This window comes from Arvicanthis niloticus, chromosome 1, assembly GCF_011762505.2.
Source record: "Arvicanthis niloticus isolate mArvNil1 chromosome 1, mArvNil1.pat.X, whole genome shotgun sequence".
Lineage (NCBI taxonomy): Eukaryota > Metazoa > Chordata > Mammalia > Rodentia > Muridae > Arvicanthis > Arvicanthis niloticus.
In genome coordinates, this window is record NC_047658.1 from 95,293,449 (window position 1) to 95,320,674 (window position 27,226).

The 27,226-nt window shown below is 41.3% G+C and overlaps 1 protein-coding gene across 1 annotated transcript; it reads right to left on the reverse strand.

The window, feature by feature from the left end:
- Positions 1 to 59: 59 nt before the first annotated feature.
- Positions 60 to 826, reverse strand: Cox6a2 (cytochrome c oxidase subunit 6A2). The gene is made up of 3 exons (XM_034516629.2): positions 667 to 826; positions 343 to 479; positions 60 to 267 (listed from the first exon to the last, which is right to left on the reverse strand). The coding sequence occupies exons 1-3, from the start codon at positions 737 to 739 to the stop codon at positions 184 to 186; spliced, it is 294 nt and encodes a 97-aa protein (XP_034372520.1). The 5' UTR covers positions 740 to 826; the 3' UTR covers positions 60 to 183.
- Positions 827 to 27,226: the final 26,400 nt, after the last annotated feature.

The window sequence follows — 27,226 nt, forward strand, 5'->3', positions numbered from 1 at the left end:
TGCCCTAGAGCCTGCCCAGTCCCTTCTGTCACGATGCTCCCAAAGAGCCAGAGGACACAAAAGTTTCAGACCTTTATTGCTATTGGAATTGTCCACTGGAACCTCAGGGGCTCTCAGAGCCGGTATGCAGAATATGCAGAAGGTCGATTTGGAGATTGCTGGAAGAGTGTGTCTGCTGAGACTTCAAGGGTGCTCGTAGCCGGTGGGCAAAGGATTGACGTGGGGATTGTGGAAAAGTGTGTGGTTACCATCCCCCCAGGAGAAGGGCTGTGGAGAGAAAGTAGACAGTCACCACAAGTGAAATTCCCCTGCATGCCCTCACTTACTCATCCTCTGGCATACCTTGGTTCGGATGCGGAGGTGGTGGTAAGGGATGAACTCTGGGCGCTCGCGGTGGCCAGCGTGCATCCAGCAGTTAAGGGAGCAGAGGGCTACGCTGGGGAGAGCCAGCACAAAGGTCAGGAGGCGCCAGGTGCTGGCTGGGGGAGGAAAGGTGAGAGTGAGAGAAGATTCACAGGCAAAAGCTATCACTGGGCCTAGAGGTCAGAAAGATCAGTGCCTGATCGATCAGGAGAGGGGAGCCTGGAGAGGAGGGCGGGGGAAGCGCAGGCCAAGAGAACAGATAGGCTAGGCTACTAAGTCAGAGTCAGGCCTGGCCCCACTTACCTCCTGCCCCTCCATGGTCTCCTTTGGCTGAGCTGGCCATGCTCCGGCTCAGGACCTTAAGAGGCAGAGCCATTGTCGAAGGAAGGCTAGGAATGGCACTGTCCTTCCCTGTCTCCTTCACCCAGACTAGAGGATCTCCTCCCTGCTCAGAGCCAATCACCTGTTGAGCCAGCACATGGATGGCTATTTTTAGGGGCTTTCTCTGTCTAAAGTGGGTCTTGACTGGCAGAAGATCCTCTTCAGGCAGCTGATGCAATGTGCCTTCTATTTTGGCAAGAGAACAGTTAAAGTGAAACACACCCCTGTGGTCCCAGCACTCCCAGGAGGATCAGGGTTCAAGGCCACTGTGGTCAACTTAGTGAGTCTGAGCACAGCTTGAACTACATAAAACTCTGTCTTTAAAACAAAATTTTAAAATGGGGTGGGGGTGGGGTAGGAGTGTAGCTCAGTTGGTAGGATGCCTGTAGTGTCTGCCTACCTAGTACCCATAATGCCCTGAGTTCTTTCCCTACTGCTACACAAGCCCAGTGTGGTGGCACTTATCCTAAATGCCAGCCACACTAGGGACATAGAGGCAGAAGGATCAGGAGGTCAAGACCATCCTGGACTACACACCAAGGTCAAGGCTATCCTGGGCTACGCTGGACTATCTATCTAAATAAACATGTACTATTTTTCATAGTGGTGGGGAATGGTTTTATTTAATATTCTGTTCTCAATGGCTAGCACAGAGTAGACATGTAATGTGTGTAAAATTAATTAAGTATCCATATTAAAAATTATTTATCAGCGCTGGAAATTGAATCCCAGGGCTGTGAGCATGCTGATTAAATGCTCCGCCACTGAGCTCAGTCTTGGTTGTTGCTGCATTTTACTTTGTATTGGTGTGTGCGCTCATACATGGCATGGATGTGGAGCTCAGAGAACAACTTTATGTTTGTTCTCTCCTTCTGGGAGCCGAGAGCAGGTCACCAGGCTTGTATATCGAGCACCTATGCCCACGGATTCATCTAGCCAGCCCAAGAAGCTTGAAGGCAGAGAGGGAAAAAGATTGTAAGAGCTCTGTAGCCTGAGCTATATTCTCAGCCATTGGACTTTGTGTTCTTTTTCTCTGTGATAGGCTCTCACGATGCAGGCTAGGCTGGAATTGAACTCATGACCCTCCTGCATTAGTTTCCTACATGTTGCGGTTCCAGGTGTGGATTGAACTGTGCTCAGATTTACCGTCCAACAGGACGCCTCCAGCTCTGAGCAAAGTTTGATGTATCCAATCTATTTATAAAAGGAAAGTGAGTAAGGAACATTTTCAAGAAAGGGCTCTACACCTATACCTCTTATTTACTTTAAACTCTGGCTACTGGGACGGCTCGGCAGGTAAGGGTGCTTGCTGGTAAGCCTGACAACCTGCGTTTGATCCCTAAGACCCACAAGGTAAAAGATTCATGCTCCCAGCCCCCACAGATAAACAAGTCATTAAGTGGAATAGAAATGGACCGGTTTCACCTACCTAGGTTCCTCTTTCCGAGATGAATTCTTTCCATAGTCGAGTTTGCCCTGTTGGATTTTACGACTACTTGGGAAATGAGACTTTAAATTTTCCTGTAACACCCCCACCCCCTCTGGCCACATACACGGTTCCATCGAATTCTCTCCCTATTTAGCTTCATTATGGCTACTGAAGAAAAACAGAAAGAGGGACATTTGTACTTACAGAGAGTCCAGGTCCCCCTTTCCTCCTAATTAACCTCTCAGGTTTGCTGGGAATTCCCATCCCTGCCGTCTCTGCTTGTTGCCTCCACTTGGTGAATGCTGCAAAGGTCACTACTGTCCTCTACCGCCACTGTGTGGTACACTTGCAAACGTGCCTGGAGATTTTTTACTTAAGATTTTCTACAGATGGTAGTTTTTGTGTTATGTTGTTGATTTTTGCGCTGCTGGGGACTGAACCTAGAGGCTAGGTACACAAGGCAAACTCTCAGTCCCCTGTTTTCTTTCTCTCTCTCTTTTTTTTTTTTTTTTTTTTTTTTTTTTTTTGGTTTGGTTTTCACTGAGTAGCCCTGCCTGGCTTGGATCCTAAGTCCTCCTTGGTGCTGTTTTTCTAGGTGCATGTCACCACATCCAACTGGGTTTTGCCTTAACTGTTTCTGTGTGAGAACTGTAGCATTTGCATCTGTAACATCTGTGGCAACTGTAGCACCCTTGTGACATGCATTAGTTAGAGTCCCATTCCTGAAAGTTTGTTCTTTGCTTCAAGCAGAGAAAAAAACAAACTCACCTATAGCTGGTCTTTGCTACTGTATGGGTTCTTCTTTTCCCACCCTTTATTCCCTGGGTTCACCCCCTAACACTAGATAGGAGAGAAACAAGGATAGAAGGGAGATTAGGGAAATCTCTGAATCTATTTTTTTTTCCTTTTGCTTTCTTTTTTTCCCATAAGGAGAGGTTTATTGGGGGAAGCAGGGAAGAGAAGGGGGAAAGAAGGAAGGTGAAGAAGAAGGGGAGAGGGATTGGGGGGTCTCTGTCTTTTATTCAGGCTGTGACACAATCATGCACACCTTTCCTTTTGTTTCTTTGACCATGACTACTAACAAACCACAACCAACCTCCCTAAATGATCAACACTCACCCAATCTGCCTCTTGGGGCCCTCTCATTTATGTATCCTCTGAAAAGTTCCCAGAATTCCAAGAAGTCACACAATGGCAGAAACTATGTGCAGCTGGCAAAACCTTTGCTAGAGCATGAGGCAAATGACTGCTGTGGACAGTCAGAAGCAGCCTCATACCCCTATGCCTGGGATTAAAACAGAAGCACATTCATATAATATTTCCATGTTTTTAAAAAGAAAACAAATTTTCAGAATTCTTAAAAATGTCACTATATCCACCAATTGCTAAGCCTTGCTGTACAACACCCAAGCCTCTTGATAGGCATTTGCAAAGTGGTGCGATGCAGGGCATAGAGAGAGGGATGCCCCATGTGGTAGGATGCAGGGCATAGAGAGAGGGATGCCCCATGTGGTGGGATGCAGGGCGTAGAGGGATGCCCCATGCTAATCTTTCTTAAGCCTGTTCCTTGGGGCACAACATAGTATTATTAGCAGAAGTTTTGTGGGTTCTTGTCAAAGCCACCACTTGTCAGTGGGGAAAACAGACTTGATAAAAGGTACATGTGGCACAGAAAAAGCCTGTCCCATATCATTTTTAGAGAACATTCATCCTCAGTGACAGGCAGTTATTTGGATGTGTAGCAAGGCATAAATCATTAATGAAACAAAATAATTTCCCCAGAATGTCTGTCATTTTCAGATACAGCAAGGCTAACATAATTCTTTGAGCCAGGCTTCACACCTTGGAGCTATGGTGGCTAGGCCTATAGAAAACATTAAAGTCAACAATACTGTGAGTCCTGAAGGAAGAAGAAGGCAAGGTGATCACCATCTCCAACTGTCCCCTGTTGAGTTCCTCAAGATCCTACCATGCAGAGACCCATCGGCTTCCAAGTTTTCAACAGGAACAGGGCTGTCTGGTTCTTCAAAGTCTGCCGTGTGTTGATCAGCAAGCTTCTGGGTGAGGTGGGACCAGGGCTGATGCGTCTGCCTTCATCTCTGGATGGTGACCTGGAGAGGCTGGTCTGAGTGGGCTTTTGCAGTCCAGGTCTCTCCTTCCTCAGTTGGGGTTGCTGTCTTCACTTGGGCATGGCGGGTCCACATGATGGCACCTGTAACTCAGTGCTTAGTTAAGTGTCTGGAGTCCAGCCTGCTGTGCTGGCTGGTCCTATGCACAGCATCTCTGTTCCTGCTGTGCTGGCTGGTCCTATGCACAGCATCTCTGTTCCTGCTGTGCTGGCTGGTCCCATGCAGAGCATCTCTGTCATACTTATTTGGAACTGCCCTGGGGACTCATAAAGTGAGGTATTCGGCTCTCAGCCCCGGGGTAACTTTTGCTAAGGGGAGGGGAACTGAGTGCATATTGGAGGGCATGGCATTGTACTACACACACGTTCCTGCTGGGCGGTGGCCTTAGGTACCACACTCCTCTGTTTACAGCTTCATCATGTGGCAATTCAAAAAACAAACTGCTGTTTGATTCTTCGTTGCTTGAGATCTTTAGGATGTGGGTCGAGAAGCCAAGATCCTCCACTATGAAAGAGAATCCATTCCCCCATCTCGTGAGGCATCATCTTCCCTACAGATAGGAGAAGGTTTTGCTGGTCCAGGATAGGAGCAATAGACTCAGGCAAGGCTTATTTCTTTGTGCTTCTGTGTCTTGTATTGAGTCTAGAACGCAACTCACTCTGATGGAGTCTGCATCCCACGCAGGCTCCTGAAAGGCTACTACTTGAACTTGGGGGCGTCCTGCCATGAAAGTATACCAGCCAATTACTCTAACATAGCACATATATTGTAAACTTAACCCATTTTATTCAAGTATTCAATTCTCCAAACTAGGTCTTATTTTTATAATTTTTATTGCTAAAATATTCAGTTTTAAATATTATTTCATATTGGCAAACTTCAAATTTACTTTCAGACTTGCTCTGCCTTGCCAACTTTAGGCTTTACTTTGATATTTTTTTATGATGTTTACAGAAGACTGTTTAATAGAGATATAAATTGGCTCTGTCTTCTATCTTTTCTCTGTAAATGAATTCCATTTATCATTTAGAATGACTACAAACATAGTTTTAGATATATTAAAACATTTAATCACTTGTGAGGTGATTGATCATTAATTCATATTTTAATTATCTTTGTTTTAAGAATTAATAGTAAGCTAGACGCTCCCATAAGATTACTACTTTATAAATTGGGGTAATTTATCTTAAGATTTTGAGGCTTAGTAAGTAACAAATTTTGAACTGAAGCTCTTTTTAGTACCTAAATAAACTTCAAACCATAAATATAAGCTACAGAGTAACTTGGAACCTCATTTTAACAATTCTTTTATAGTGTACCTGTATAAAACAGTTTACTAGATCATACATTAAATATATGTTTTTCTTTAATTATATAAATTTTATGTTGTTAGTTTTCATAGTAAAAAACCATTTCAAAAACTCTTAGAGTTAGAAATGATTTTAATTTTTATTATATTATCAAACTGAAGGGTGACTTTACCCCTTCTTAGCATTTATTTTTTCCCCAAATGGGCATTTTCTTTTATTTTGGAATCCTCATTTCTAAATTGAGATTTCCTGGAATGTCGGCATCTGACACCATCTTCTTCTCAAGCAAGCTCATTTTCTTCATAAAGGGCATAATTCAGGAGAGCGGGTGAGATGGATTTCATAAGTAGACACTCATAGGAATAAAACTGTGTGCAATGACTCATTACCATGGCTACTGCTGTGACTCAGTTTCCCAAATGGCGAGGCTTAACAGCCAGCAAAGATATAAGTGATCAGACACTCACTTTAAGTTTTTGCCATTGTGACTAGATTGTTATAACCTTGGGAACATTGATAAACTCGTATCAGTAAATATATCATTAAGTCCCACTCCTCATAAGCCTTATATTACTTTTTCAGGCCTTCTGTGACTTGGCTTTAAGTTTTTATTGTTTTGTCCATTACTATATTGTTGTCTTAGTTTTTTCAAAGCCTACTTTCAATGTGGGTTCTTAAATGCTTTAATCTCCCTTCTAGCCCACCACCCACCAGAGGTAGTGAAAGGAAAGGTTACAGGGTTATGGGGGAAGTGAACCTGTTTGGAAATTGTTCTTTAGAGCAAATCCCATCTGCATTGTCAGGAAGTCAACAGTTCAGTCCACAGGGTTCAGCCGCGGCAGCTCGGCAGCTCAATCCACTCACAAACACTTTATGAATATATTAGCAGTCCAGTTCAGTAGTGTCAGGATAGCAAACATGAATCAGCAGCCAGGGCATGGCCTAGCAGAAATAGCCAGGCCTGAGGGCATGAGTCAGCATGGGCAACCAGGACCAGCAGGGATACCAGAAGTTCTTTGCTGACCTCTTTCAAGGAAGCAAAGATCAGGGAAGACTCGAGACCAAGAAGCTTTGCAAAGATAGCTATGTAAGCAAGCTTCTCTCACAGTCTGTTGTGTCCTCCATGGGTCTTGCCTCAGCACATGAATCTGTCTTAGGAAAACTCCATGTGAGTCTGTATCAGCTGACATCACTGCCAGTGGGTCCAAGTCCATGGAAGTGGCAAGCCGCCAGCACACCACCAGAAGTTTTTAGTGCCTTTCTCTCTACGGAGTCACGACAAATGCAGCTCAACAACATAGTCTAAGGAGGACCAGTGCATGTGTCATTAGTGAAGAATTCTTCATCACATGTCCTTTCATGTGCTTGCTTTAGCAAAACACCCTTTTCCCTGTGTCTGCTTCAGGAAAACACTTCATGTGTTTGCCCCAGCAAACCACCATTCGACATAACTGACTTTCCAAAGAACCCATAAGTTTCTACTTCTATATATTTTTACTTTTAGTATGAAACTTATATATTGTATATATAATCATATATATTGTGTATTGTAACATATATTATATAGTATAATATATGTAATATAGATCAAATATTGTAGTATAATCATATGTTGTATATGATTCACTTTTATCTAAAATATTTAAATTATTTTTATTAAAGATATAACCTTATATCTATATCCTTTGCAACATTTCAACTTTTTATTTGTTGTAACTTTTAAGTAAAATTTTTTCTGCTTGCAATTTTATATCCTTTTAACCTTTCTTTTTCAAATCTCAGCAAGAGCTTTGGAGATATATTTTGATTGAGGAATAATTTTTATACCTAAGAACTATCATGAAAAAGAACTTAGAGCTAAAGTTCTTTACAGATTGTATTAGGATTCCCTAGAGAAATATAGAATGAATATATGTTAGAGTTGCTTACAGGTTATGGTCCAAATAAAAGGAAAACTCTTGCCCCAGGAACTCCAAGACTAAGTTTTCAGCACAAAGAAGATTTATTTGTCCCAGAAGAACAAAGGGTAGGGAATAAGAGACAAGACAGGAGATAGAGGACTAGGGAGAAAGGGAAGGAAATGAGGGAGAGAGGGGAGGGGTATTAGTCCTGGAGGACAAAGGACTGCCTCTGGATAGAGAGGAGACAAATGTGGCACATGGGAAAATGGCAGTTTATAAAGGTACAAGGGGAAACCCCGTGTTAGGATGAGGTGCTTAATTTTACTTGGGCATGTTAACTACGTGAACCAAAGGGGGCTTCTGACTGCTGGACTTCAATACTTTGATAGCTGGACATTGGTAGTCAACCTCAGGAGGAGGAAGAACCAAAAAACAAATAGATCATAGGGTCTAGCTTTAGGAATGTAATCTAGCAGTTTTTAGCAAGGCAGGGGGGAATGGGAGAGAAGAGAAAGGCCTGCCAGAGCCATGCTCACTATGCTTGGGTTGGCCAGAGTTCCTTCACCAACCATTCCAGTAATGTCTCCAGATGGAAAGTCCAAGAATCCAGTAGCTGATCAGCCCATAAGGCTGGATGTCTCAGTTGGTCTTCAGCATATTCAGGAATCCTAAAGACATAGGCTCTAATGCCAGTGTAGGAATGAACTTGCCAGTGAGAGTGAAGGCAACCAAACAAAGAGTAAAAACGTATTTTTTGTCCTTTATATAAGCTGGCACTTGAAGATGTGGCTCAGATTTAGGCTGGAACCTCCCACCTCAGAAGATCTGGATTTAAGGATGGAACTTCCCAAATTTAATCTAAAATTTAATTAAGAAAAGTCCCTGACTGGTGTACCTAGCCACTTGGGTTTCAATTCATCCCAGATGTAGTCAAGTTGACAGCCAATAGCCATCACACATGTCAACCCTGTAACTGTATGCTTAGAGGACACATCATATATATTATTTCTTTTCCTCATTAAAAGTAATGTGAAGAACTACCTTTTATTTTCTGTCTCAGTTCTGGAAACATCCAGCTACTTTTGCCTTTGATATATTAAGTCCTTTTCCGGAAAACAAATTTTTATACCATGAGATTTAATTAACAAATAAACTTACTATGTGTTGTGAGAAGATTTCCTAAGAGGGTCACTTAAGAAATATCTATTTTGCCAGGCAGTGGTGGCACATGCCTTTAATCCCAGCACTTGGGAGGCAGAGGCAGGCGGACTTCTGAGTTCGAGGCCAGCCTGGTCTACAAAATGAGTTCCAGGACAGCCAGGGCTACACAAAAGAACCCTGTCTCAGAAAAAAAAATCTATTTCTATTAGAGTCTTCATTTAGTGTATATGCCAGCTCCCCATAAAAGCATAGATGGAACTCCCCCCTCCTTAGTCTTTCCTAAACTGTATATCCTAGTTTGTCCCTAAATATCTTGAGCTTATATGCAGTTAGGTCCCAACTCATATAACTGGCTGAGGAGTGTGACTGGACACTCAGGTGGACACTCAATGACCCTGCCCATTTTTCTTTCCATGAAGGAATATTAAGATTTAACAAGCCCAGCCACGATCATTTTATGCAGGAACAAGTGAAGATATAAGGTGTCAGTTGTTTATCTTGGAGGTACTATATAGCATTCTCTTCATAAAAGAAAACTAAATCCAAATTACATATATAGGGCAATCTAATAAATTAATATCACCTGTGAAAAAACTTGAGACAAAACTGTTTGGGTCTAAAGTGGGCAGGTCAAATCTAATCCCCACAGCCAGCTTTTCAGCAATCTTAAAGAGCATATGGGAATTTACCAATGTTATCTATGCCCAAAGGCATCTTAAAAATAAAACTGAATCCAGTGCTTTATATTGGATAACAAACTCATTGTTGAGTCCAGTGACAATTATATGGACCCAAAACACCTGCCCTGCTTTTATTTTGTGTAGAGTCATACAAATGTGTCTTATTTGCCAGGTCTCATGGGGACTCACAAGAGACAGACAGCATCATTCGTTAAGAAAACATACACCACACACACACACACACACACACACACACACACACACACACACACGTCTGTGTATCTATATCTGTAAATCAATAAGATTATAGGTGCATGGCAGTTTGCATTCATTATCAAATAGGATCAAGCTGACGTCGTGATCTGAAGTGGAAATCTCTGGTTTCTTTGTAAACTCAGTTGTGTCACTTGATGTTTTTCTGGAAGCTGTCTTGTGAGAAGGCATGTGATGCTTTGCTGAAAGCAGACACCTGAGAGGGTTCCTGATGTTTAGAAAGAATATAAACAAAACCCCCACAAACAATGAGAGGACATTCTTACATTGCTACACTGTGTAACACTTAGCTGGTCTTCACTTTATAGAGAAAAAAAATGTGCTAAAGAATTTCTCGTGGTATTCCAGTTGATTCTGGCCACTTCCACTGACTGGAGCCTTGTTGTCTCTGCTGGATCACACCACCTCTACTGATTCATGTTTGGTGTTTGCTACTGAACTGGACTGCTTACCAGCAGTCCTGACAATAGAGAGTGGAATCACCCCCAAGGAACTACATCTAAACAAGTCCACAAAAACCCTTTTCCTATTAACCTTTTCTCCTACCTCTCTCTGCTCAGTGGATTAGAAGAAAGGTAGAAGCATTTAAGAACCCTAAATAAAGTAGGTTTTGAAAAAAATCTAAGCCTATTTTTTATCGATGTCTAGACATTCTCTGGCTGAAACTACTTGAAAGCCTATACCCATAATCAATTGTGTGTGCCTACAGTCAACCTGAAAAACTCAAGTATTTTTCTTTTAAATATCCCCTTTGCCCTCTTTTTAAACCCCTAAGTACTTGTAACAGGAGAACATTAAACATAGAGATAATAAAACACAGACATGTAAAGGAACTCAGAAAATGATGGTATCAGGTTGTTACAGAAACAATAAGAGTATTCGGGCTTGGTGTGGCAGAAACAAAGGCAGTGTGCATGGAGCAAAGGGGTTTCAAGAAGGGAACAGCTATCCAATAGGAAGAGCATGCATTGTGGGCCCAGAACAGTTTACCTCTCTAGTCTTCTGTAAACCATAGAACCCCTTGCATGGTGCCATAGATCAGATAGAATTCTATTGTGGTGGATGTGGGATCAATATTCACATGGACCAGAACCATCTTGTTCTTGGCTGGATTTATGAGGTCCCTCAGATGGGAAGAGGCACTGGGTTTGGAAGGTTCTTCTGAAATTAAAACCTTTCATATCTGAGGGAAAGAAGAATTCTTAAGGCAGGATGCTTTTTGGGAGGTGAAACAACAGGATGTTTTAAGGGGAGGTGAAATGCTGCAAGGAAGCTCTTTAAAACACGAAGTAAACAATTCAAAATAGTTTTAGGAAGTTCCTGAAACAGATTAGTTTAACTGTTACCCCACTCCCCATACTCCAACTCTCAGAAAAGAGAAGAGGGGAGGGGAGGGGAGGGGAGGGGAGGGGAGGGGAGGGGAGGGGAGGGGAGGGGAGAGGAGAAGAGAAGAGAAGAGAAGAGAAGAGAAGAGAAGAGAAGAGAAGAGAAGAGAAGAGAAGGAAGCAGAGCCCTGCTGTGCTACCTGGAGGAGGTTCAGATTAATTGAACCTTACCTTATCCTGCAGGTTCCCTGGTGAGTTTTCTTTATCTCCCAAAGAGCATGGAGACCAGCTGGTCAGGGAGTCAGAGAGCCATTCAGAGGAAGTTCCCAAAATACTGTCAGGGAGCTCTCTCATTTCATTTTCCAAGATTGGTCAGCAGCAGCACAAAGGCTGGCATGGAGGAAATCTTTCTGGGACCTCCATTTGTTAAAGGGGATACTCACTCTTTCTCAGTAAGGAATTTTCAGAGCTCAGAGACAACCCAGCTCTTGAATTAGCACCCAGCTGTAGCCTCTCCCTAGTGTTTAAATAGGCCCAGCCTGATCAGAAATGTTTCATCGCTTATATAGAATCAGGCAATGCCATAATCTTGTCCATGAGGTAATCTTTTTGTCCCACTTAAAGGAGAGAATTTTTTTTTTCCCTTTGAGCTAAGCAAGTTTTACAGAAGCTGAAATGTGCAGTTTCTAGTTAAGGCAGTTTTATATTTAGCAAACAGAACTTGCTGTCTGTGCTCTTTTCCAGAAAAAGAAGGAACACACAGCAGGTTTAGAAAAGCAGGCATCGGTCAGTCCTTCTGTTTCAGCTCTGTTGTCTTAGATCAGACACAGTTACTGTTTTCTTACTCTGATGAAACGTAGTATTTCCTTAGTAAGCTTGTTAGTCATGTTTGATTAATGTCAAAGCTTGCTATTTTCCGTCTCCCCTTCATCATACATTCCGTTCTCTCTGTGCCACCACAGCCATCCTTTCTATAAACACTGTAACTCATCTAGCCCAGGCTTTCTTTTTCTTTCCTCTAGATTAGAGTCTGTTTTCTATATGGCCTTAATTGGGGGTGGGGTTTGTTTTCTTCGTCTTCCAATTACTTTACACAGGTTGCAAAGCATGTTTGTTCTAGTAGGACAGAGCTTCCTGTTCTGTGGCATGGGATAGCAAGCAAATGTTACAGTTTGAGCAGCATTCTGGGATAAGGAGTAAGGTGCTCACCCTCTGGGCTTTACCCACGAGGGCCCATCTGTCTGCTCTAGGGATTAATACAGTAGTCCTCTACCCTAGGACTCAGTTTGCCCTCAGAAACCTCCTAGGCTCTGCCTCTGCCTTTGCTGTGTCCAGGCACCGTTATGCACTGGCCAGACTCAAAGGGTTCTTCGGAATGTTGGTCAGCAGTGAATGCCAGGGAGAAACAGCCTTCTGGTGATGGTTTTTGGTGAAACAACTCTCTTTTATTGCAGGCAAGTAAGGACTATGTAAACCTTGGGGAGTGGGTAGGGTTTTTGGGGTGAGTGTACATCATTGACAGGGGCTGAGATGCTGGAAATACTTCATTTGCATGAAGAGGAATTCCAGGTGCTTGCTGGACATGTCATTATAGGGAGAGAGGAAGTTTAACCTGTAACCTGGCCACCAGGTATGTGACTACCTCAGGGTGGCAGAAGTGGGGTGTCCAAAGTCCTAAGTAAGCTGGAACATGCAGGCCCAGAGCAAGGAGGAAAACAGTTCTACTCCTGCTGGTCTCAGGACAAGATTTTTGGGGGTTTGGACACAATGACCTCACTCTTGCTCTGGACTAGTTCCCCTGGTTGCATGGCTTTCTGGCCCACAAAGCTTATCCTTTTACTGAAGCTCCTTTCTGAGAAAGAGGTCCCAGAATGACAATAAACGTATGAACAAAGGTCAAGTCCCTAAACTAAGGTGTTCATGGCTGCCAGCATGTGGGCAGATGACAAATGTATCATTAAAACTGTCAGAGCTTACCACGAGTGCCTCAGCTAGGATCACTGTCAAAATGATGTGGTAGAATGAGCTGACAAAGAGCTGGCCCTGAAGGTGGTGGCTATGCCAGTGTGTATGTGGTGACAGCTGTGGGGTGGTGAAGGAAGCCTTAAGACCCTTTTAGGAAGGAGTTGAGATACTAAGGGGAGGATTTAGCCAATGGAATAGTTGTGTTCCAGGAAACAAATAGAAGAGGGAAAGCTAAAAGGCGTGTGAAGTCGCTTGTTCTACCTCTCCCAATGTTTATGTGGAGACAATGCAGTATCTCACTAAACATTCAGGGGTAAGATGTTCACTAACACCCCTTTCTTCATGTGGTACCATGAGAGATCCCATGCCTTCACAAGTCAGGTTCCCAAAACTGCAGCCTAGCAGTGGAGTCCTTCCAGTCTCCACACAGGGCCCAGCCCTAACTGGGGGAGGACTGTTGGCACCAGAGAGGGCCCCAGCACCACAGGAGCTGCCCTGAGGAAATGCTTGGCTTCAGTGAAGAGAAGAATTTCAGGATGAACCAGTATGAAGCCGAGCTGGGATTCATTACAGGAGAATATGATACATATTTTAAGTATCGGAGAAACACACCTGAGAGTTTGGGTGTGGGCTTCTGTGGCAGAGTTGTGCTTGCTTGCTACACTCATCGGGATTTTGGTAAAATTTGAAGTCATTATCTTCAAAGTGTTCCTAAGAAATCTAAGTGAGATCCCAGGGCGGCACTTGACAGATATGTCCCTAGCATTGATAGGGTAAAACTCTAGATCACCAGACTGCAGGACATGAGACTATCTCAACTCTAAACCAAGTTTCCCAGAAAATGTTTGGGAGAGAAGTGAGGCTTTACCATGGTCAGATATATTCAGGCCTTAAGCCTGGCTCATTGCTATTTTAACATTATCCATCTATAATATATACTATAGATGAAGGATTTTATCTCTAAGCAACCTTCACAGCAAATGCGCTGAAGTTCTTGCTTCAAGCTGGGGAGAAGATTCAGCCAGACTTCTAGGGGTGAGAGTTCCTTTCTCATCCCATGTCTCATATATCACTTGCCTTTCCTGTCTACCCCAGATTCACTCTAATTATGGTCCTGGTACTGATAAAGTGTTATTAACAGGTCTGAAGAGATGGCTCAGAAGTTAAGAACATTGGCTGCGTTTCTGGAAGTCCTGAGTTTAAATCTCAACAACCATATGGCGGCTCACAACCATTATAAAGGAATCTGATGCCTTCTTCTGGTGTACAGAGAACTCATACATTAGAAATAAATAAATACGTTTTTAATATATTATTAACAAGAGTATGTAGCTTTAATAGGCTGTACTTTAACTTATTTTCTTCCATGCTGGAAATTGCACATACTAGGTAAATTCTCTGCCACTAACTATATCCCTAGCATTTGGCTTTCTCAGCTACTCTTATGAGATAGCCTAGACTATCCTGGAGCTTATAACCATCCTTCCTCTACCTCTGGACCAAAATATGGAGGAACCCCGTGGGCTATTCAGGTTTAGTCCTTCTGTTATGTATCACAGCTCTCCGAATTGAGCATGTTCACTACCATCTTAAACCCCAAAACTGTGGTCAGTCTCCGCATGAACCTTTCAGATGGATCTATTCACACTCCCTGACGGAGGAAAAGGCATGTTTCACGACACTCTTTCCTGATGTTATACAAGAGGTAACCAATTGAGGGACCTCCCTATCCTTAGGCCCTTCCATTGTATAGCTGTCTGTAAATTGCCCAGGGACTCCACCCAAGTGTTTGGTTTGTAAGTATGCACCACCATTCTCTTGGCTTCAATGAAGAGAATTTCAGGATGAGCCAGTATGAAGCCGAGCTGGGGTTCATTACAGGAGAATATGATACATATTTTAAGCATCAGAGAAACACACCTGAGAGTTTGGGTGTGGGCTTCTGTGACAGAGTTGTGCTTGCTTCCTACACTAGTCAGGATTTTGGTAAATTTTTAAAAAAATAAAAATAAATTGTACTGAGAGTTTTCGTTTATGTTTTTTAAAGAAAAAAACCCTGTTATGTTATGTAAATATGTCTTTGTTTTAATCCCAGGCGTGGGATAAGAGGCTACTTCACATCAGGTGATTATGATTTGACTCATGCACTAGCACGAGTGTGATTTTTGCCAGTTGCAGATAGTTTAACTCTGGGGACTCTGGAGAGGGTATAAATGTGAGAGTCCCAAGAGGGCCTGTGGCAGCTCCTGCTCCCTATGCTGCTACTGGTTCATGTTGTTGTGGTTTGTTAAGTGGTCATGAGCAAGAAAATGAGAAGAAGAAATTAGATATTCTGATAACAAAGATTGGACTTGCCCCAAGGAACCCAACACCCTTAATCAACAGGAAGCAGCCTACAGAGGTCTATGTACCCCTTTACCCCTCTAACTTTTTTTCTTTCCAACCTAGTGTTTCAGGGGTTGGAAGGAATTAGGGTGGAGTAAAGGCTGGAAGGTGCTAGACATAGAACCCAATAAAATAGCTAAACAAATACTCCAAAAGTGCAATGCATTAAATATTACTTTCCTTGACTACAGAGTGCTTTGGGATTCCGTTAAATTTTGAACTAGAGACTGCTGTCTCTTTTCTGACTCTGCCAAGTTCCTTTGGCTCTAGGACTCTGTACTACATCTAGAAATAATTCCAATTAAAATTTGAGCTTTACCAGAGCCTCAAGCAACTTTGGATAGGTCACATCCTTCCCAAGAACAAAGAATGGAAATGTTGTGTCTGGAAGGCGTGTTTCCTTGGTGTCTTCCACCACTCTGGCTTTTACAATCCTTCAGCCTGCCATTGGAGATTATTTTTGATACATTAATATAGGAAGACTCATCTTAATCATGGGCAGGATCATTTTTTGGGAAGGAGACCCTGGGCTGTATCAAATGGAGAAAGCAAGCTGAATATATATGCTTCCTTCCTCTGCTGACTGACTATAGTCACATGACCATTTTCCTCAGGCTGCTGCCACTGTGACATCTCTGCTATGATGTACTGCTCTGTGGAACTGTGAACCAAGTAAACCCTTTCTCCCTTAAATTGCTTTTGTTGTGATACTTTATCAGAACAGAAAAGTAACTAAGATACTTGGTAAATTGATTAATATGGAACTGTCTGTATAAGACCTAGGTCTTATCTCAAAGATAATAAGAAAAATTTCTCTTGAGCCACATATGAGTGACCATTGCTAAATATAACAAGAAGATAATAGCAGCCATCAGTTCACAACAGAGGCAGATACATAATTCCCTTCAGAAATGACAGTTATTACAGTAAAAGAGGAGTCTCGAGGTGGATGAAAACATTAGACAAAAACAATAGAATATGGAGCTTGGGATATGATGGAGCCTTAGAGGGAAGGGAGACTTCCTTTAATGTCTGAAGAGGAGCTTCAGTCAGAGTGAGAACAAGGCCAGGCGTGTTGGCACATACCTTTAATCCCAGCACTTGGGAGGCAGAAGCGGGTGAGACTCTAAATTCCAGGCTAGCCTAGTCTACAAAGTGAGTTCCAGGACAGGCAGTGCTACACAGAGAAACCCTGTTGAGAGAGAGAGAGAGAGAGAGAGAGAGAGAGAGAGAGAGAGAGAGAGAGAGAAAAATTGATATATGTGTATACACACATACATATATATACATGCACACACTAACCATGTTATTTTGGGGAGGCTTGTGAAAAAGTTTTGGAACTTTGAGCTGGCAAAGCCTTGGTGTTCAAAGCTTAATCGGCTGGTCTGTGGGACCATAGAAGATAAGAGTTGAGAGAAATGCAAATGGTGGATGTCTGGCTTGTGAATTTCCAGAGGGAAGTTTGGGAGTCCCCACAACCCTCTATTAGGGCAATTTTATAGTATTTTGAGTTAGGAACTACTAAAGTGAAACCATTGCCTTGCTGGGATGACATACTCATCAGCTGAAATTGATCTGTTGTGATTAGGAAGCTGCATGCTTGAAGTGAAATCTTGGAGTATTTCCTCAGGTTCAGCACATAGAGTAGGTGAAGGCTGCATCTCATGCTGGCAGAGTGATGTTACAGTCCAGAGATCAGGAAGCCTCTTAATATTGCACCTTGTCAAACATGGCAACTATAGTGTAGTAGTCATAATTCCCAGTCTCTTCTACTTCCTGATTAACAGCCAATAGCTGCATGAAAGAAATAGCTCCTTTCTAATTTCCACATTCTAGATCTCATGAAGGAATTCCCCAGCACCCCTTACCAAAAACTGACCTTGCCAATTTGTTGTACAGTAATTTCCTCTAAACTTAAACCTTTCACTCTGTGGGGAGGCTCCTTAAGACTCAGGAAACAAACAAATCGGTACTCTCAGGATGTTCCTAAAACTTACCAGATTCACAAGGCTCTTCTCTCCCCAAAGTTATAGAAATAGTGGAGTCTTCTGAGGAGACCCTTCAGCCTTTGAACTGCGTGCCACTTTTGCAGAGAGCTCTTCCATGAATTATCACCCATGCTGAAATGAGCTTTTGGTGACCAGGGACATAACCTTTTACTCATATTCCTCCTGCAACTCCAATAAACTCATTGGTTCAAATCGAATGTTGTTGATATAGTTACTTTAGTCTGCTACTGGTTTCCTATCTATCAGTGCATGTCTCCTCAGGAAGAGTGTCACATGCTATTATACTGGCCCTTCTTTCACTTTCAGACTTGCTCATTGTCACCCAAGGTAAGGTAGGTGAACAGAAGGTGCCAAACAAGGCTATCTTTAAATAATGCTACCCAGACCCAGGCTTCTGGCAGACCATGTGGAGCTATGTTTTGCTTTGCTTAGATAGTATTTTTGTTTGCAGATACATAATTGTTTGCTAGATATTATTGTTTCAATATTAGTATTGCAATTATTTAGGATACTGATTTTTTTTGTTAAATAGAAAAGGGAAGAGGGAAGACCTCAAGTGTTTCTAGTGACGCTCACCTTCTCAGAGGAGCTTGCCTGAATCTCCTAGAAATCGATTCTTTTTGTTTCTCAAGGTTTGATTCATACCACCGGTTGCACTTGTCACTCAGACTTGCAGTCAAGCCTACTAGATATTCTTAGTAGCAGTTTAACCTAACATAAAACTGAAGAAGCCTTGTGTGTGACTAGGACTAGGGTGGGTCCCAGTATCCTGACAACACAGATTGGCATTGTTTTAAAAAACTATTTCTAAACAGGTTCACTTCCCCTGAATCCTAATAACCTGTCTTTTCTTCTACCTTTGGTGGGTAGTGGGGAGAAGGGAGGTTAAAGGACTTAAGAACCCTAGTTAAAAGTAGGTTCTGAAAAATAAGAGCCTACAGGTGGTGCCCAAAGTAGCTTACATATAATGGGTAACTATGCTTTTAATGCAGATTATGAGGGGTTACAGTGGCTTAAGGAGATTGGCAAAATGGCAGCTACTGCCACTTGGTAGTCTCCTGCCTTACTCCCAGAGAGTTTTGTTGTTGTTTGTTTGTTTGTTTGGGTTTTGCTTCATAGTTCACATATATACTATTTTGAAAAGTTTAATGGGACACCCAACAATTCTCTTCTGTTAGAGAAGACTGCAGAGTTGGCGATGCACTTAGAGAGTTTGCAGATAGAGGTAGATATGCTTGGTAAACACAAAGGGCCTCTAGGAAGAGAACTACACGATTCAGGCTTTGTGTCTGAGACTGGGAATTTACCCATGATGAAAGCAGGAAGCAAACTAGGCTGGAAGGTAAACCGCCACCCCACCCTGCTCAACACACTTTCACTGCCAGGCACCCTGAGCACCTCTGTGAAACTAGGGGGTGGGAGGAACAGGAAATGGGACAGGTATAACAGGATAGTGTTCAGCCAAGTGTACCACCAGAGGATTTGCTTGGGCCTACACAGGCACCTTCAGCCTTCCCAGCCTTTGTGTAGCATATACCTGCTAATGATGGTATTCCTGCCTATAAGGAATTGACTTGGCATCTGATAGAAATGCTAGATCTAAAGCTTTTTAAAGAGGCTATTATACTGTTTGGATTACATTCTACTTTTGTTAAAGAAATGCTAAATAACTAGGCCACACAGCATAGGGTTATCCCACAAGATTGGAAGGGATTGGTGTCAGCTGTACTAGAAGCTGGACAGAAATTACAATGGTTGTTGGAGTAGAGGCAGGAAGCTGTAACGGCCTGCTCTGTTCCGAAGGTCAGGGTCTAGCAAGAGAGAGAGAGTGGGGGGAAGAAGGGAAGAGGCAGGAAGAATAGAGACAAGCCAGAGGGTCTGTAGTCAAGTCTCCTTTACTGTCTCCCATTCACTATATCCACACCTCCTATTCACCTCCTAGTCCTCTATTACCAGAAAATCCTGGGTATTTATAAGCACAAGCAGGAGAACACAGGTGAAGACATTTCACCACGTGCACCATTGCAGCTGGGGTCACTAAACAGCAAAACAAGCTATGTGGGATAAACAAGATGTTTGTCAGAGTGTGCTCAGCTGTTGTAGGCTGTTGAAAAACAAGTCTCTATCAGGGTATATGGCTCGAGATGGCTGCAAAAAGCTGATAGCTGCTTTCTAGCCACTTTCTTCTAAAAGTTGGCTCCCAACAGGAAGCTATAAAGTAGAACAATGAAATGTAGCAAATGTTACTAAAGACTGTAAGGCTCCCAGGAAGGGAGGACCTCACCCAAGCCTCAGGAATTTGTGGCCACCCAATAACTCACAAGACACCGAACTTGATGCAATCAGCAAGAGGTATATTTTGATCAACATGTTGAGGTCAAGACCCATAGCCCACACAGGGGCAGTGGGGTCTGACCCCGGGGCTTTGGAGACAGAGAGAATTTAAAACCAAAAACCACAACTTAGGGGGAAAACCACAACCCAGGGGGAGTAAAGGAGGGTTATTGAAGAGTACCTGTGGAAAGTCCCAGGCCATTATTCAGGGTCCAAGGAACAATCATGGGGAACATTTTGTATAGGCTATTCTCAAAGAGCCTATTTGTAATCAACCATCTGTCTTGTGGTCAGCCAAGTTCCTGAAACACAGAGCTCACGACCAAGCTGACCTGCACTCTTGGTTCTGCTCAGCCTGTTAGGAGTTTTTGAAAAATTTTAGCCCTCTCAAGACCAGCTGCTTGGTGAAGGGCAGTATGCTAACTTACAAGAACAAATCAGATCTGATGATGGTGTAATTGAACAATGTCATGTTGCATCTTTAAGAGCTTGGGATATGATTAAGGAGCCTGGGATGGGAATCCACCCCACTTACTAAGACAATGCAGGGTTCTGGAGAAGCCTTCATAGAATTCTTACAGCGGTTGGGTCCAGCTGTGAGTAGAGCCATATTAGACCCTGAAGCCAGACAGTCATTGATAGAAATATTGGCATTTGAAAATGCAAATACCAAACGTATGAGAGCAATCAGACCATTGAAAACATGAGAAGCCCCAATAGACAAGATATAGATAAAGAGACAACTGGTTTTGGTTCTCAGAAGTATAATGCCAATATCATAGGGCAAATTATAGCTAGAAATATCAGGAATGAAAATGCCCGATGTTTTAATTATGGTGAATTTTGTCATTTCATAAGACTAAAAGATTCAGAGCTCAAAATAACAGGTATGATATAGTAATTATTGAAGAGAACAAGCTGGTTCTGGTTGCTATGAGCCACAAAGGTTTCCAGGGTATTGTAGCCACTGTGGAAAGGGCAGACATTGGTCAAAGGATTGCTGATCCAAGAGAGACACACGAGGTAACCTCTTGTCTTTGGGAAACAATCCCAGGGTGCTGTCAGCATGCGGCCCTGCAGCAAAAAATACAAGCCATTTTCTTTTGGTCAGTCATGAGGTACCAAGCAAGCAAGGAAATCAAAATTAGGTATTTTTGGTCTTATACATGCTACAGAAGGAAGTGCAGCTTTATATCTGACCACAGATACTTCTCTTACATTATCCTGAAAAGTTGAATGTTACAAATGTATGGTGTATATGGTGTATATTACCTTCAGGGACTGTGGGAATAATCTTGGGAAGAAGTAGATTAACTTCTCATGGATTTATTGTGTAGCCAGGTGTAGTAGATGGGGATATCCAGGAAGAAATAAAACATGGCAAATGTGAAAAAAGAGATTCAAATGGAAGCAGGGGATAGAACTGCTCAATTGTTAGTTCCTTACATCAATGGCAAGGCTGCTCCAGTTGAAATAACCAGGGCTTTTGAGAGCACTGGGAAATGTGTGTTCTGGCAAACAGTGGTTAATGATCAGAGACCCAAATTAATGCTTCAAATGAATGGTGTTGATATAAAAGGTTTGGTGGATACAGGAGCTGATGTTAGTATACTTTCCCAAAAGTCTTAGAATCCAGATTGGCCACTTCAGAAGGTTAACACGCAATTTATAGGAATTGGAAAGTTATCACAAATAAGTAGAGTGTCAGATGGATTATCTGTGTGGGACCAGAAGGGCAAACAGGTAAGTTGAGACCTGATGTGGCTGACATACCCATAAATTTAGGGGAAGGAATCTTCCACAACAATGAGGTACTCAAATTAATATTCCTGCAATTCCAGGGACAGCAATTGAGGAAATTAGAGGTGATATGGTAGATGCTCCTGGGGAAGGTATTGATACAGGTGATAAAGAACAATCCCAAGCTGTGCCCATGGTCAAAAACAGGATGTCACAGGGATTGAGTTTCCAAATTTATAAAATAGGGCCAGTGCTGATATATCAACAGCCTTGCCCTTAAAATGATTATTAAGCTTACCTGTCTGGAAAGATCAGTGGCCCATAACAAAAAAAAAAAAAAAAATTGCAAGCACTTGAACAACTGGTACAAGAGCAGCTGGAAGGTCAACATATAGAAGAGTCTGCCAGCCCATGGAATTCCCCTGTGTTTGTTGTAAAAAAAAAAAAAAAGAAATCAGGTAAATGGAGGACAATAACAGATTTATGAGCAGCTAACAAAGTAATTGAACCAATGGGTCCTTTACAGCCTGGACTTCCTTTACCTTTGTTACCAAAATCATGGCCTATAATCATAATTGACTTGAAAGATGATTTTTTTTCTCAATACCCTTGCATGAGAAAGATAGGGGAAGGTTTGTTTTCTCGGTATCAACTTTGAATAATAGTCATCCACTAAAAAGATACCACTGGAAGGCACTTCCGCAGGGATTGTTAAATAGTGATTATTTATGTCAGTATTTTGTGCAACAACCCTCAATCTATCATTTATCATTATACAGATGACATGTTTTAGAGATATGTTTAAGATAACACAAATAATTCTGCCATGCTGGGGGTTACAGATTGCTCCAAAAAAAAAAAAAATACAAAGAGGAGATTTACTTAGTTACTAGGGTTATAAAATCAGTCAACAAAAAATTCAACCACAAAAGGTCTCTAGGGACCAATTGCAAACTCTTAACAATTTTCAAAAATTAATGGGAGATATTAACTGGCTGAGATCTAAAATTGGATTAAGTACATATGACTTAAGTTATTTGTTTCAAATTTTACAAGGAGATTCCAATTTAAACAGTCCAAGATGTATAACAGCTGAAGCTGAAAAAGAGTTAACTCTTGTAGAACAAAGATTGCAAGAGGCATATATGGATCAGATTGATCCTAAACTTGATTGTATTCTGGTCATTTTACTTTCAACTGATTCTCCTACTGGGCTCATTATACAAAGGGAAAATAGTATTATGGAATGGATTTTCTTAGCTCATAAACAAAGTAAAAAAATTGAAGATATATATATATATATATATATATATGATTTCTGAATTAATTATAAATGATAGCATAAGACTACTTCAATTGTGAGGAACAAATCCAGCCAAAACTGTAGTACCTCTTACAAATGCTGAGATTATGTCATTATGGGTAATTAATAAGGATTGGCAAAAAGCTTGCAGTAACATCTTGGGCAAAATTAATAACAAATATCCAAAAGAAAATGTAAAAAGTTTATAAAAAGAACTAATTAGATTCTTCTACATATAGTAAAGAGAACACCAATTCCAGAGGCATCAACATTTTATACTGATGCAAACAACCTGATGGCAGGTTATAAGTCAGATAAAATAAGCAAAGTGGCCAAAAGTCCATATACATCAGTCAGTTCAAAAATCAGAATTATATGCTATCATTATGCTATTATTAACATAATCACTGATTCTTTATATACAGAGTCATTTTGCATATAAAGACTTCTGAATTTGTACCTGATAACTAAGAATTAACTTTGTTATTTATACAATTACAACAGGCCATCAGAAGTAGAAATTACCCATTATATATTATTCATATTCGGTCTCATACAGGTTTGCCAGGTCCATTAGCTCAAGGAAATGAGGAAATAGACCAATTACTAATAGGAAATGTATTAGAAGCCTTAAAACTTCATGAGAAACAGAATGTTAATGGGAAAGGTTTAAAGAAAAACTTTCCATCACTTAGCAACAAGCCAACAAAATAATCTTTAAAATGTCCTACATGTTCCCTATACAACCAAACTCTGTTACCTGCTGGTAGTAACCCATTTTCTTTGGGGTGCCAAAGAAATGATATTTAGCAGATGGCTATTTTCCATTTTGCAGAATTTGGGAAACAAAGGTATGTCTTCTATACTATTGACATGTACTCAGGGTTTCAATGGGTAACTGCTTTAAGTTCTGAAAAGTCTGATTGTGTGATTACACATTTATTGAAATAATGGCAATTATGGGGATACCTGCACAAATTAAAACTGACAATGCTCCCACATATGTATCCAATAAGATTAAGCAACTCTTTGCATATTATAATATAAAGCATGTTACTGGTATGCTACACAATCCCATAGGACATACAATTATAGAAAGAGCCAATCATACCTTAAAAGAGATGCTTATTAAACAAAAAGGTGTTGGGAGCTGACTTTTAGCAGAAAGCAGCTATCAGCTTTGCAGGCATCTTGAGCCATGTACCCTGACATAAGACTTGTATTACAATAGCCTACACCAGCTGAGCACACTCTGATAACATCTTGCTTTGGATACCCAGGACTTTCCTTGGGTGTGTGAGATTAAAGGTGTGTGAGATTAAATATGTGTGACTTAAGAGTGTGACTTAGAGATCAGATTTAGAGACAAGACCTAAGGGCATGATTAAAGGTGTGACTTAGAGGCATGGCTTAGAAGTGAGACATATAAAAGCACAGAGAATCAGACAGAAGAGAGAGAATCAGACTATAGAGAGAGAATCAAACACTTAGAGGTAATATACTCTTTAGGGAGACTCTTTAGAGAGTACAGCTAGACTTGGGACTTGGACTAGGAAGAGAGACTGAAGAATAAACGGGATTGAATCACACTCTGTCTGGTCTCCATTCTTTGAGTCCATCCTCACTCTCTCTCTCTTGCTGAACCCCGACCCTTGGACCGGAGCAGCAGCTTGGGCCGGGATACAGTGGCCGCCCCAACGTGGGGCTAGCTCGGGCCTCAACATTTTTGGCGCCCGAACGTGGGCTAGTTCGGTTCTCAACAAAAAGGGAGAGTAAAAATCCCAGGACAGACTAAATAATGCTTTGTTAACTCTCAATTTTCTTAATATTGGTGAAAAGGGAACAACAGCAGCTGAGAGACACTGGGTTATTGAAAAAATTGAGGAACTAGGCCAACCAATATACTGTAAGGATGTGTTCACATTATAGAGTGGAAACCCGCAATAGTTTTAAGATGGGGACGTGGTTATGCTTATGTAACTACAGGGAATAAAAAATATGGTTACCAACAAAACTTATTTTTTTCCAACAAAACTTATAAAGATTAGATCAGACCAGGGAAAATCCCTTATCATCTGAGACATAGATGTCTTCACAAAGCAAATAGTCCAGGTGATTCACAGACTATTTTGGTCACTCACTGATTTTTCCAAAATATGCATGGAGACTGGATAAATACAGAGACTGGACAATACGTAGCCTGGACAGACAATACAGAAACTGAATAAACACAGAAACTGGGTAATAAATACTACAGCTAGCTTTTTTCAGACTAACCATTTTTTCCCTTGGGGTCCAAACAGTAATTCTTTCTCTAACTCAGCAGGATAAGAAGACAGTCATCCTAGTACCCTAAGTTGGGATGGCTTGTTTTGGTCATTTGGTGTGTTATGGTTGTTATCATCTAAGGTGGAAGGTTGTTATGGTTATGATCAGGGGTTGATAAAAATTTAAAGTTGTTTTGTTTAGTTAATAATATTAACTAGTTTTATTTAAACTAAACAAAACAACTTTAAATTTTTAATAGAGATTTAAGGGTTTTTGTTTGATTATTGTATATTAATAGAAATTTAAAGCTGTTTTGTTTGAATTATTGTATATTGACAGGTATTTAAGGTTTTTTGCTTATTTTATATTAATACAAATGTAAGGTTGTTTTGTTAGACTATTGTTTGAAAATATTGCACATAAGTCATTTATTGAGAATGTGATGATTCTTAAAATTATTTCTATTGTTCATAGGTTGTTAATGTTACAGAGAAGGACAATTCTTGAACAGAAAGGGGGATATGAAGTGGAAACTACTGGTTCTTTGGAAAGTCAGTTGTGTCAAATCATGTTTTGCTGAAGCAGACACAGGTGAAAGGATATTTAGCTAAAGGAAACATATGAAAGGATGCATGATGTTTCGAAGGAATATAAATATAACCCAACAGTTAGTAGATGATGCTGGATGGTATTGGTACGCCTTGCCATTTTTTAATGGTCATCATTTGTCATGACTTCATAGAAAGAAATGCACAAAAAAACAAACTTCTGGTAGTGATCGGTGGCTTCTTGCTGCTTCTGTGGATTTGGGCAAATTGGTAGAGTGAAGTAGAAGTTTCTGGATGTGTCAGCTGATACAGACTCACATGAAATTTTGCGAAGACCGATTCATGTGATGTTTTGCTGAGGCAAGACCTGTGGGAGGACACATGTTTGGAGAGAGTATAAATAGGACTCAACAGACAGTGACAGGGGTAGGGGGCTTGCATAGCTATTTTTGCAAAGTTTTGTTGGTCTTGCATCTTTGTTGATCTTCACTGCATTGAGATACGAACAGCAGAGAACTTCTCTTGGTGTTCCTGCTGTTCTGGTAGCTCCTACTGACTCGATCTGATTTGGTGGAGGCCTGGTTGTTTCTGCTAGGCTGTGCCACTGCTGCTGATTCCTGTTTGCTATCCTGGCACTACTGAACTGGACTGCTAGTAACCTGACAATTGGAGATTGAACTAGCCCCAAGGAACTAGTTAGCACACAGCTGAGCCTCTTGGCTTCTTCTGGGCGGACTGCTGTTGCTGATTTGTGAATGGTGTTTCTGAGTGACTGAGCTACTGCTGCTGATTCATGTAAACTGAACTTCTGATTACTTGACAATGCAGATTGGAATTGTCCCAAGAATCTACTTCTGAATGGGTTCACATGCCCCTTTGCCCTACTAACCTCTCCTTCCCACTACCTCTGGAGGGTGGTGGGCTGGAAAGAAGGTTAAAGCATTTAAAAACCCTTATTAAAGTAGGTTTTAAAGAATAAAAGCCTACACCAGTTTGCAAGGAGCTGTCAGTCCAATTGCCAGCACCCCAACATTGAACAAATATGGGGTATGGTTAGTACTGCATCTGTAATAACAACATTGGGTGGATGTAGAGGTAAGTTTAAGGTTATTTCCATCTTTATAGTGGGTTAAATGCCATCTTGAATTACATGAGACCCTGTCTCAAAAATCAAATCAACAAAAAGCCTTGGAGGCTGAGATGTTTATTTCACCTATTATTTTATTTTCAGAACGTAGCATCATTTATAAATGAATGAGTGATCCATTAATAATCATTAAGGTCGTCTTTTAATACAGTGGCAAGTTTTGGTATATAGGCTAATATTTTTAAATTAAACATTCCCCAACTGCCATACTATTTGAGTCTATAAATTTATTGTTTACACTAGATATTGAAACTAGGGTTCATAAAGCAAGAACTCCCAATAAGCTACAGTCTCATCCTCCCTTTCCCCTTCAGCCTCCCCATCTTTTAGACAGGATCTCATGATGTAACCCAGAATAGCCTTGAACTTGTGATCCTCTTCCCACTGCCTCCTGTTCAGACTGGTTTTTCTAGAATTACTTTTAAACAAAAAATTATAAAAATGATTAAAATCCAATGCAAAAAAAGTTCCCAGCACGATTTGAGAATAACACCCTAATGCGCAGCCTCTGAATAGTTTGATATGTTTTCTACATACAAAACCATCCTCTCTCTCCCTTTTAAAGATTTACTTAT